At 40.2% G+C, this 12,293-nt stretch overlaps 1 protein-coding gene across 4 annotated transcripts in view; it reads left to right on the forward strand.

The window, feature by feature from the left end:
- MAPK14 (mitogen-activated protein kinase 14) overlaps positions 1 to 12,293 on the forward strand; it is a 77,971-nt gene that overhangs the window by 32,934 nt on the left and 32,744 nt on the right. For all 4 annotated transcript variants that reach the window (XR_002891461.2, XM_024121763.1, XM_024121766.2 and 1 more), the window contains exon 3: positions 701 to 759. Coding sequence is in view for 3 of the 4 variants with exons in the window: in XM_024121763.1 (XP_023977531.1) it covers positions 701 to 759 (59 nt within the window). In the remaining variant the exon portion in view is untranslated. The remainder of the gene's footprint in view (positions 1 to 700; positions 760 to 12,293) is intronic.

A 12,293-nucleotide genomic window follows, 5' to 3' on the forward strand; every position in this document is an offset into this window, starting at 1 on the left:
AGGTAGCTAGTGGGAAGCTGCCGCATAGCACAGGGAGATCACCTCTGTGCTTTGTGACCATGAGAGGGGTGGGATAGGGAGGGTGGGAGGGAGGGAGACGCAAGAGGGAAGGGATATGGGAACATATGTATATGTATAACTGATTCACTTTGTTGTAAAGGAGAAACTAACACACTATTGTAAAACAGTTATACTCCAATAAAGATGTTAAAAAAAAAAAAAAAGAATAATACCAAGAATATACTGAGAAGATATATTGGGGCTTTAAAAATGTCAGTTTTGAAGACTATATAGTAAATTTTATTGAATAACAATATATTTTAAAAAGAAAAATGATACTATAACAACAGCTGTAGAAGTATGACTTTTTTCTGTTTGTTAATCCCTAGACTATCAGTGCATGTGTAAGTCAAGAGTCCTAAATCTTTTTGCTTCCTGATAAGCTAATGGCTATATGTGACCAAATTCTAAAGACATGAAGATTTTAGTAGTAAAATGGGTTGTTATGAAAAGTGACGTTTAACAAGTAAAAAACAAAAGCATAATTTGGGTAAAAAATAAGTTGGAGTTATTAAGTATACGATAATGTAATGTTACTGAACTGAGAGCAGGATTTGGAATTAGTTCCTATTAAAATGACTAAGACCTGATGGATAAGTTCAGTATTTATTTACTGTTTGATTTTTATGTTTTCTTATAGGTGATTGGTCTGTTGGATGTTTTCACACCTGCAAGGTCTCTGGAGGAATTCAATGATGTGTGAGTAAATCTTTGTGTTTGCCTTCCTCCGGCTAGCGGTTAAAGATTAGCAGCCCATTTCTACTCCTGAACCATTTAGCACTATCAGACTTAGATTCTTTCTTCCTGTCATCCAACTCTTCTGTGGAATGGGGAATGGATACAGAAGATGTATATTTTGGGGGGGTGTAAATTCGTATTTTCATCATCTCAGGCACATTGTGCCATATTTGGAGACACAGTGGTGGGTCCTGGCAACAGTTCCATAGAGAAGAGTATAGGGAGTTTTGACCATGATTTTTATTCTCAAATTGTCTGTCCCAGCTTTCAAGGGGACATGTTTATATCAAGGAATGTAGTGGTGGGCTTCCCTGGTGGCACAGTGGTTAAGAATCTGCCTGCCAATGCAGGGGATACGGGTTCGAGTCCTGGTCTGGGAAGATCCCACATGCCACGGAGCAACTAAGCCCGTGTGCCACAACTACTGAGCCTGCGCTCTAGAGCCCGTGAGCCACAACTACTGAGCTCGCGTGCCACAACTACTGAAGCCCTCCTGCCTAGAGCCCATGCTCCGCAACAAGAGAAGCCACTGCAATGAGAAGCCCATGCACTGCAATAAAGAGTAGCCCCCGCTCACCACAACTAGAGAAAGCCCGTGCAGCAACGAAGACCCAATGCAGCCAAAAATAAATAAGTTAAATAAATAAACTTATTAAAAAAAAAGAAATGTAGTGAAGTCCTGGTTCCATATAGATTCTTCCATTTCTTTTATCCTGCTTGTGTGTGGGAAATGCATGCTGATCTTTATAGTATTGGATTTCTGTACTGGAACAAATGCTGAACCTCATGTGTTTAGAAAGCTGATTCTCCCAGTTTTGTGACCATCTCTATTGTTTTAGCCTGGGAACCCCACCCAGAAAGAGGGCCTGAGATTCTCAGGAACTAGTAGTCGAGGGCTAGGGAAACGAAACAGAGAGGAAGAGAAAGTTGCTACGAGGATATGTTATTAAGTTAGTCACCATTGTGTGCAACTGGGCTGAAAACTGCCAGCGTCTTCAGTTTTCTAGAAGTTGTATAGAATGTACCTCAGATGGGGAGCATTTACCCGTTGGCTTCTGGCTCCACTGGCAAGTGTTGCCCCATGGGGCAGTAATGCCCTCACATGCCCAGGTTGCATCTGTATGAGTACAAGATAGATTCCAGCAAGTGTTGTGGATGTTGTGCAGGTGTTGTACATATGTGAGTGCTCTACTGTAGCTTTCCCAATATCTGAATTAACATACCTCCCGTCCCCAATTCACAGTTATACTATACCATAAGAGAGAAGGAACACCTTAAATTTAGGGTTATACATTTTGTCCTGGTGAAATTTTGGCGTTCCTAAGTGGAAAGGATGACTATTGTGAAAGTCCAAATAAAATTGCAGATCTTGGCTGCTTTTCCTTAACCTCTACTCTCCACTGTCCCCAGTGCTGAACTTAACCCCACCCTTATCCTGGACTCAGTTTCTCCTACCCTTATCCTAGGCCAAGTGCAAGCACCATTTGCTCATTTCCCAAAGAACAAGTGGAAGGGAGTGGAGGAGATGTTTGAGCTTGTGTGTTCTGTCTAATGAAAGGGGGGAAAAAATGAAAGAGAAATGTAGAATATTAAATGGAAAGAGAATGAGGAAGGTAGCAAAAAAATCTCCCACCACTTGAACTTAGTTGGAACATGATATGAATGTGAGTCGAAGATGAAAGAAGGAGAATCTAGTCTAAGTGCAGGAACTCCCACCCACATTAACCTTGATCCTGCTAATGAAAGTTTAAAAGCTTTGAACTTCCTTCAAGCAAAGGGGGGAAAAAAAGGCAGTAACTAAGAACAGCTGGGCTTCCTGAGCCCTGCGTGTCTCTAGAATGTGGAGGTTTCTAAAGCCTCCTTACTGGATGCCCCAGGCAGAAGCATGTGTGTTGCAAGTTGTTGAGCCCTGCTGTAGGCTATGCTTGGAAAAGAGAATATTGCCATGATGTTTTTTTCTTTAACATTAATTCATTAATTTTTACTTTTTTGAGGATTTTTTTTCTTAAGAGCAGCTTTAGGTTTACAACAAAATTGAGGGGACGGTACAGAGGTTTCCTGCTTACCCACCTGCCCCTGTACATGCATAGCTTCCCCCATTATCAACATCACTCACCAGAATGGTATATTTTTCACCAAGAATGGACCTATACTGACACATCATAATTACCCAAAGCCCATAGTTTACCATAGGATTCACTCTTAGTGTTGAAAAGTTTATGGATTTAGACAAATATATAATGACATATCATTATAATATCATACAGTGTATTTTCACTGCCCTAAGTATGATGGGTTTTGATATTCTGTCTAAATGTGGAAAAAATGCTGAAGTAATATGTTTGTGAATTACTTTAGAAAACATTTGAATCAGGATTGAGCTATAGCCCAAAATTTTAGGTGTGACGAGGACTGACTTTTTTTTTTTTAAGAAAGGAATTGATAATTTGCTGACCTAGGCTAATGCTGTATTTTGCCTTAATCAGGCATATGAAACTGGGTTATGAGCCTGTTTCTCCTATGTCAAAGACCTTATTTAAGGCTAGTGTCTTTGAGAGGTTAAGTTTTATCCATTGTGGTGCCTATTGGCTCCTTTATCCATTTGAAGGCTCACTGACTACAAGCATACCCACTGAACTGAAATTGCATTTATTTCTTCATTCATTCATTCAACAAATACCATGGCTACTGAGCAGGAATCTATTCTTTCTATGTAACTGTAGCTGGGTTCTATTTGCTTATTTATTTCCAGCTTTACTGAGATATAACTGACATACAACATTGTGTAATTTGGGTTATGATTGTTTATAAATAAGAACTTATTTCACCGTTTGGGAGCAAATCTCAGTACTACTTGTTGAATACTTGCTGAGCAAAGTGTTAGAACAAGGCTCAGGATAATCAGAAACACTAGTCTTTCCCTTGATGAAATGAAAATCTTGTTAGGGGAAACAAATTCAAAACACTTTTGTAGGGGCTTCCCTGGTGGCACAGTGTTTAAGAATCTGCCTGCCAATGCAGAGGACATGGGTTCGAGCCCTGGTCCAGGAAGATCCCACATGTCACAGAGCAACAAAGCCCATGTGCCATAACTACTGAGCCTGCGCTCTAGAGCCCACGAGCCACAACTACTGAAGCCTGCGCACCTAGAGCCCGTGCTCCGCAGCAAGAGACGCCACTGCAATGAGAAGCCCGCGTACCGCAACGAAGAGTAGTCCCAGCTCGCCGCAACTAGAGAAAGCCCGTTGTGCAGCAACGAAAACCCAGTGCAGCCAAAAAATAATAAAAAAATAAAATAAGTAAATTAAAAAAAACAAAAACAACACTTTTGTAACCAAGTTATCAGTTGACTGTAAGACCTTGGACAAGTCACTTTTCCTCTCTGGGTCCCAGTTAACTTCCATGTAAAATGTTGAAAATTGGGGTGGTTCACTTCTGAAGTGTTTTCAATCCCAGAGAATCTCTGAAAATAGAATGATGAACCTAAGGATACCTTTTGGAAAAATGTTTCATTGTTTACTTTTTTATGATGTATGTATCACTGAGAAAAAATTAGTGCTTGTCCAGAACTATGGTTATTTCAGTGTTTTCCAAAGTCATTTCAGAATTTGCATAAGAGATCAAACATCTTCACCTACAATTACAGGATGTGCAAATTTAAATACCTTTAGGGCCAGACAAATAACATAAACTAGGCTCAGTGCTATACAACAGAATACCTGCACTTCCTAAAAACAATCAAATTTACATTAAAACAAAATAAACAGACAAAGACCCACTGTTCTGGCCAAATCAAACAAGCTGAAGACTAGAGTGGTTCTACAGGTTGCCAGGTTTAGAGCAAACAGTAATTTTGGTTTTTGTTTTTGTTTAAAATATTTATTTATTCTTTTTTGGGGCGGTTGTTTGCTTGTTTCTTTTAATTTATTTTTTAAAATTTTTGTTTGTATTGGGTCTTTGTTGCTGTGTGTGGGCTTTCTCTAGTTGTGGCGAGTGGGGGCTACTCTTCATTGCAGTGCACAGGCTTCTCATTGTGGTGGCTTCTCTTGTGGAGCACGGGCTCTAGGTGCATGGGCTTCAGTAGTTGTGGCACATGGGCTCAGTGGTGGTGGCACGCAGGCTCTAGAGCACAGGCTCATCAGTTGTGGTGCACAGGCTTAGTTGCTCTGCGGCATGTGGGATCTTCCCAGACCAGGGCTCGAACCCGTGTTCTTAACCACTGCACCACCAGGGAAGCCCCAAACAGTAATTTTGAACATGAATTTTCTGTGCTAATTAACAAAATCTCTAATTACTTTTCATAGTTACAGTTGGCTTTTAATCATGTATTATGTGTATTTGTGCCTTTATGTTTCAGTTAGCACTTTCCATTTATCATACAATTCAAGTTTTTACTGAATTTTAAATTTCTTAGTTAATAGGCATCCTACATAATTCGTTAGTAAGACTATACTTTTGAGAAAGGAATAATAGATAATAGATAATTAGAAACAACGTGCAGTTACTGAATCTAACAGAGCCGGTGTTTGGAAAATGTAGAGTTAAAAGATGAGAATACAGTACCAAGTTGTTCTTGACTGCGATATGATGTGGTTGTACAGCTGGCAAAATTTTATAAGATATATCTAGATCTTTTTAGTGATTGGATATCATTTGGACATTTCTGTTTGCTTCTTTTTTTTATTTTTTTAAATTTTTGTCTGCGTTGGGTCTTCATTGCTGCGCGAGGGCTTTCTCTAGTTGTGGCGAGTGGGGGCTACTCTTCATTGCAGTGCACGTGCTTCTCATTGTGGTGGCTTCTCTTGTTTCAGAGCTTGAGCTTAGGCGTGCGAGCTTCAGTAGTTGTGGCATGAGGGCTCAGTAGTGTGGTTCGTGGGCTCTAGAACGCAGGCTCAGTAGTTGTGGTGCATGGCCCCAGTTGCTCTGCATGTGGCATGTGGGATCCTCCTGGACCAGGGATCAAACCCTGCACCAGCAGGTGGATTCTTAACCACTGTGCCACCAGGGAAGTCCCGGGAAAGTGGATCCTTAACGATACAGTCAGGTCCTCACACACACACCAAGATGTAGAGCTTAGTGAAGCATGTACCCGCTAGGCAGCTCCATCGCTGACTGCTTTGACGTAATCCATACTCCTGCTAGTGTTGGAGGGTCTCCTGCAGAGGCGTGGGGTGGCCGTGGCTCACCAGGGGGACAAGGTCACCGGCAGCAGAAGTCATGGGAAGCACTCCTTGGCATGAACCCTCCCAGAGTCCACCACCAGCCCCACCAAAGAGCCGGGTAGGCTGTCTGTTTGCTTCTTGGTGGTAATATTTGGCAGGAGGTGGCATATATGTGCCATATGCATGCTGCAAATATTTAGTTACCAATAGGAATCCAAAATCTTGAAATAGCCAGTATTAGAACCTAGCCCTAGAGTAAGCTGCAACTTCATGCTACTACAACATTGCCTTTTCTTAGCTATAGTGGTTCTCTGATCAAGCTTAGTAGACAATGAAGAGTTTTTGGACTCAGTGCAAACAACTTCCTCAAATTTCAGGAAAACTGAATTGCCATTTTCCCCCTTATCTTATAACTTCCCATCCCAGGTTTCTTATACCCAGGTTCCTTATCTCTGCTTGGTTCTTGAAGAGAGATGTGTAACTGGGGTTTTAGATTCTACCGTGATTTAGCAGAAGACCTACAACAGGGTCAGTCAGCAGCCATTGTTTTAGTGAAAGCCAATGGGCAGATAATCACCTAGCTTATTTAGCCTTCCACTAACTAAAAATGATTGTTCAACCACTAAGTGTAGCCTTTTTTATCAGTGTAAAAGCTGCTGAATGTGCCAAATAGGTAAAGGAGGTTTCTAGATTTATATTTTAACCTGATTTAATTCATAAATATTTAAATACCCATCCTATGTTAAGCATAGTACTAGTCTCTGGGGAATATAACAAATTAGCTAAACATGGTCCCTGATGACAGATTGAGACTCTTTAATTGGAGAGAAGAACAATTTAAATGACCAAACAAAATACAGTGTGATAGGTTCTAGAAGATCCTACATGATTTTTATTACTGTTCACTCTCTGACCTCATCTAATACTTTTCCCACTCACTCTCTCCATTCCAGCCACTCTGGCCTCTTTATTCTTCCTTGAATACAGACATCCACATTCCCAGTAAAACCTTTGTACTGGTTTCTAATGTTGGCCTGGAACACTCTCCCCACATATCCACATGACTGGTTCCTTCATTTCCTTCAAGACCCTACCAAAAGGTCATTTCATCAGAAGCTTTTTTTTCCCTTCACCATAGCTGAAATACTACCCCCACTGTCAGGGTCTACACCTTACTCTACTTTCTTCTTAGCAAATTTTATCATCATATATTTATTGTTGTCTGTCTTCTCCCTGTAGCTTGTAAGCTCTGTTAGAGCAGGGAGTTTATTTTCTTCCTTGTTGAATCTTCTTTATTTGGCTGTGTTGGGTCTTCGTTGCTGCGTGTGGGCTTTCTCTGTTGCAGAGAGTGGGAGCTGCTCTTCATTGCAGTGTGTGGGCTTCTCATTGTGGGGGCTTCTCTTATTGCGGAGCATGGGCTCTAGGCTTGCGGGCTTCAGTAGTTGTGGCATGCGGGCTCAGTAGTTGTGGCTCTTAGGCTCTAGAGTGCAGGCTCAGTAGTTGAGGCACAGGGGTTTAGTTGCTCCACGGCATGTGGGATCTTCCCAGACAAGGGATTGAACCCATGTCCCCTGCATTGGCAGGCAGATTCTTAACCACTGCGCCACCAGGGAAGTCCCCCTTGTTGAGTCTTTAGTAGTTAGAAATTCTCAGAAGTTGAGAGTGATGAACTGAATTGTATAATACCACATATAAAATTGTATACATCTTAGGTCTTTTTGGCTCTAAGTCTATTTCTAGTCACATTTTTCTTGACCCAGAGCTCTATTATTTGAAAGTTTGCTAACCCTTCTCATTGGGTAAATGCTGTGATAGGTTGTATGTAAGATGTCAAAACTAAAGGCCTTCAGTTGCATGTGGTCTCATTAATGAGATGAAGCATAAATGCTTACCTAAAACAACTTAAAGGACCAAGACAAATTTGCAGTGTCAAAGCAACATACAGGGTATTAAGTAATCTCAGAATATGAGAGAAGCTTAGTGGAGGAAAGCCTCTAAAGAAGATAATAACTGTATCTGAAGAAACAGATAAATAAGGATTGGGTGTAGAGGTCGAAATATATTCCAGATAGTCAAAGAAATGAAGGAAATGTATAAAGTATACACAAAAGGAGATTTGTGTGGAATGGAGACTGTTAAGGAGTAGATAACCGTTGATTTTTCTTTTGTACCTGGATAAAAATTGTGTTTTGGTAAATTCTGATTTTTTTTTTTTTTCTTTTGGTGGCAGAGGAGAGTTGTTTTCCTAATTTAGCTAAGAGGCATTATCTGCTTGGAAATAGTACTTTCCTCTATCACTGAAAGAAATTCCCAGCCCAGTTGTTTGGACTTACAGAAATATTCTTCTTCCTTGAAAATAGGTTGAGTACTCAAGATAGGTGATACAGAAAGAGAAGCAGTCTGGGAGAAAGATGAATGAGTTAACTGTATTGACAGTTATATTTGCAATTTATTTCTGTATCAGAGAGGTCTGCTAAAATGAGGATAGAGAGTTGGTAAAGCATGTAGGTGTCGTCACTGACTCATATTTGAAATCTAAACAAATTGCACATCCTTTAAGAAAATACCATTCACTTTTTGTCTGACGTGATCAGTAAGATGCCCCCTTTTTCTCAGATTAGCTGTTGTAAAAAGGTAAAGAAGCTTCAAGGTATAGTTTTGAGTTTGAGTCTCTCAAGAAATTTTCCCGTAATTAACTGCTTCCTAGGTCTGGATTGGTGCCCTCCCCTGTGTGTTCTCCAGCACCTTGATGTACACTTTTATAACTCTAATTATGCTCTATTATGAGTATATGCCTTCCTCTCCTCTAAATTCTGTATATTTCTTTTCCACTGTTGTACTCCCAGTGCTCAACAATAAATATTTGTTGATGGAGTGACTGAATGAATGAATAACCTTGTGCTTTCTTGTTTATGACTGGTTGGCAATCTAGTTGTCTGATAGCATGCCCAGTGCATTCTCTTTTGACTAACTTTTTTTTAAATTTTATCTTGGAATATAGACCATATGGTAGAATATTGAATCTGGTTTATTTGATGCAGGTAATGTAGAGGGCACCTTTCAGTAATCTTTACTTCAAATGAGGAGAATAGTTTGTTGTGAAATAAGCTGGCTAAGCTGCCTACCTGGCTGCTGAATGGTGCTTTTACCCCTTACATTGGAACAGTCTGGTCTGCTTACCAGATAAGATCTTTGGCATGAGTATTCCAATAAGATATGCCCTTGCCTGGTCTTACTAGTAATACTATATGAGTTGTCCTGGGTCATTCAATTAAATTCAGTGGTAATTGAGTGCCTGATATCTGCTACACAATGTTTTTAGGTACTTTAGATACTACAGAGGACAAAAAAGAAGGCTGTTCTCCTTGAACATTGTACAGATAGATAGCAATAAACAATGAGCATATAAAAGAAGAAATTAGCATGTTAGCAAGCAGTAATGCTATGAACAAGAAGAAAAGATAGAGCAGGGAAGTGTGAGGGTTGGGGGAGAGATGCAATTTTAAATGGGGTGGTAAGGATAGGCCTCATTGAAAAGGTGAATTTTGAGCAAAAATTTGAAGAAGTAGAAGAATTAGACTTGTGGATATTTGGAGGAAGAGCATTCCAGGCAGAAGGAACAGCCAGTATAAAAGTCCTGAGGCAGAAGACTGCATGCTTTATTGGAATTGCAGCAAGGGGGCCTGTGTGGCTGGAGTAAGGAGGCCAGTGTGGAGCTAAGTGAGAGCAGGGGAGAGAAGTAGATGAAGAAATGAAAGAGATAATTGGGGACAGGATACTGGATTACGTACAGCTTTATCTGCTGCTGAAGGGAATTTTGTCTTTAAGTGAAATGGGAAGCCTTTTGAGAGGAGTGACATGGTCTATTTTTCATTTTTACAGAATCACTCTGCTGTTTTCAGAATAGGCTGTAGTGAGTCCCAAGGATCATTGGGTGTATTTCAGAAGCATGTGGTTACGAATTGTCTCAATCCCTATGATTATTTTAAATACTTTGTTTTAATATGGAAATGTTTTTTGCCCTTTTCGGTAATTATTTTATCAAATAGGGCTGACGGTAGTAGAGATGCCAAACTATAGATATAGAACAGATTTTTTTCTACGTAGGTTCTTTCTGATTGTATTATGCTTCAAAAAAAGAAAAGGCAGTAGAGTAGGAGTCTTGACAATTGGGTGTTATCCAAGAATCGCTTAATAAATGAAGCTCTAAATGGGGTGCTGTCTTGAGTACTGAAAACCACTTATAGTAGTAGACTTCTGCCTTTTTGCTCGTACAGTACATTTTACTTTGAGAAATGATGGTTTATGCTCTTTATAGTTTAAGTTTAAAGGAAACCATCCTCACAAGAAAAGTAGAAAACAAGATTTGTATCATCAGGCTGTGAAATCATATTTTCAGCCCTCTACCTAATAAAGTCCTACTTATTTAATTCCTTTTTAAAGATGGGGGAACTAGGTAGCTTTCCAACTGTTGGTCGGATTTAATTATTTGAGGTGTTCTGAACACTGACAGTAATAGGCATGTCTTTACTAAAATGTAATTAATTAAGCAATTAAATGTAATTGCTTCGTAGAGACTAATACTATAGAAATTATGTGGCATCTGTTTTTTTAAATTTATTTAATTTATTTATTTTTGGCTGCATTGGGTCCTTGTTGCTGCACAGATTTCTCTAGTTGCAGCGAGCGGGGGCCACTCTTCGTTGCGGTGCGCAGGCTTGTCATTTCAGTGGCTTCTCTTGTTGCAGAGCACAGGCTTTAGGCGCACGGGCTTCAGTAGTTGTGGCTCACGGGCTCTAGAGCTCAGCCTCAGTAGTTGTGGCATGCAGGCTTAGTTGCTCCACGGCATGTGGGATCTTCCCGGATCAGGGCTCAAACCCGTGTACCCTGCATTGGCAAGCAGATTCTTAACAGCTGTGCAACAAGGGAAGCCCCTATGTGGCATCTATTAATGCTCCTTTGGGGACTGGCTTATTTAAAATGTGCCCGTCGACATTTTCCTCCCACTTCCTTGTTCACTACTTTTAGAAAATATGTCTTCCATAAGCATTCAGGAACTTTGCACAACACTTGCTTTTGTCCCCTGTTGCAAAATTTATTTCGAAAACCTTTCTATATGTGATGAGTTGGAATTTGACGATTGGTTTTCATGGATTGGTCTTTTGGGCTTCGTGGAAACAACATATAGTGATTAGGTTAGTTCCTGCCAGACACATCTGCCATGAATAATGTGGTTCAGCTGATTTGATTGGAGCCTAGCAGCAATGTTTGATAGTTATCACTATATAGACTGATTAACCTTATGTACTTATATAATGTCTTGACAGTCTCTCCCTGTGTCTGAAAATTTAATGATAAAATGGATGTGGTCTCTGATGGGGAGGGGACTTAAAGGGAATTACACAGTGGTAGGATATTCTTTTTTCTTTTTTAAAAAAATAAATTTATTTTATTTATTTATTTTTTGGCTGTGTTGGGTCTTCGTTGCTGTGTGCAGACTTTCTCTAGTTGTGGCGAGTGGGGGCTCCTCTTCGTTGCAGTGCGTGAGCTTCTCATTGCAGTGGCTTCTCTTGTTGCGGAGCACGGAGTCTCGGCGCGCGGGCTTCAGTAGTTGTGGCACGTGGGTTCAGTAGCTGTGGCTTGTGGGCTCTAGAGCTCAGGCTCAGTAGTTGTGGCACACGGACTTAGTTGCTCCGTGGCACGTGGGATCTTCCCAGACCAGGGCTCAAACCCATGTCCCCTGCATTGGCAGGCAGATTCTTAACCACTGTGCCACCAGGGAAGCCCAGTGGTGGAATATGCTAACTAAAAGCATGCTCGCTCTCTCAGGCTGTGCAGTTAGTGGTCTTCTGCTGTATAGGGTTTTTAAAGTTATTGGTAACCATTTAAACACAATACTTAGACTTGAAATTACTATGTTTGCTTTGGTAATACTGCTTAACACCTTTGTGAACTAGCACAGACATTAGAGAGTTAAGATTTTTAGGTTTTATTTCAAGACAAATTAAGGTAGATTTCTAGGTAGAATTATGCAGAACAGTGTTTCCTTTTTTTACCTTTTCTCCTTAAAAATATTTTTGAAAGTTGAAAGAATAATCCTCTTACTATTCAATGTCATAAAATGTAATTATTTGCAAACAGTCTTATAAAACAGAAATTGGATTCCCTCTTCCTCAACCTGAGCCTTGCAAATTGTCATAATTGGTATTATGGATATGGCAACCATTATCCCAGATTTTCTGGGGGAAGTTCTGATTTCACAATATTAACCAGTTATTCACAGCATTCTCGTATTTGTCGGATTTTGCATCAATTTGGGGTTAAAAAAATACA

The sequence above is a fragment of the Physeter macrocephalus genome, chromosome 18, assembly GCF_002837175.3.
Source record: "Physeter macrocephalus isolate SW-GA chromosome 18, ASM283717v5, whole genome shotgun sequence".
In the NCBI taxonomy this organism is placed as follows: Eukaryota; Metazoa; Chordata; class Mammalia; order Artiodactyla; family Physeteridae; genus Physeter; species Physeter macrocephalus.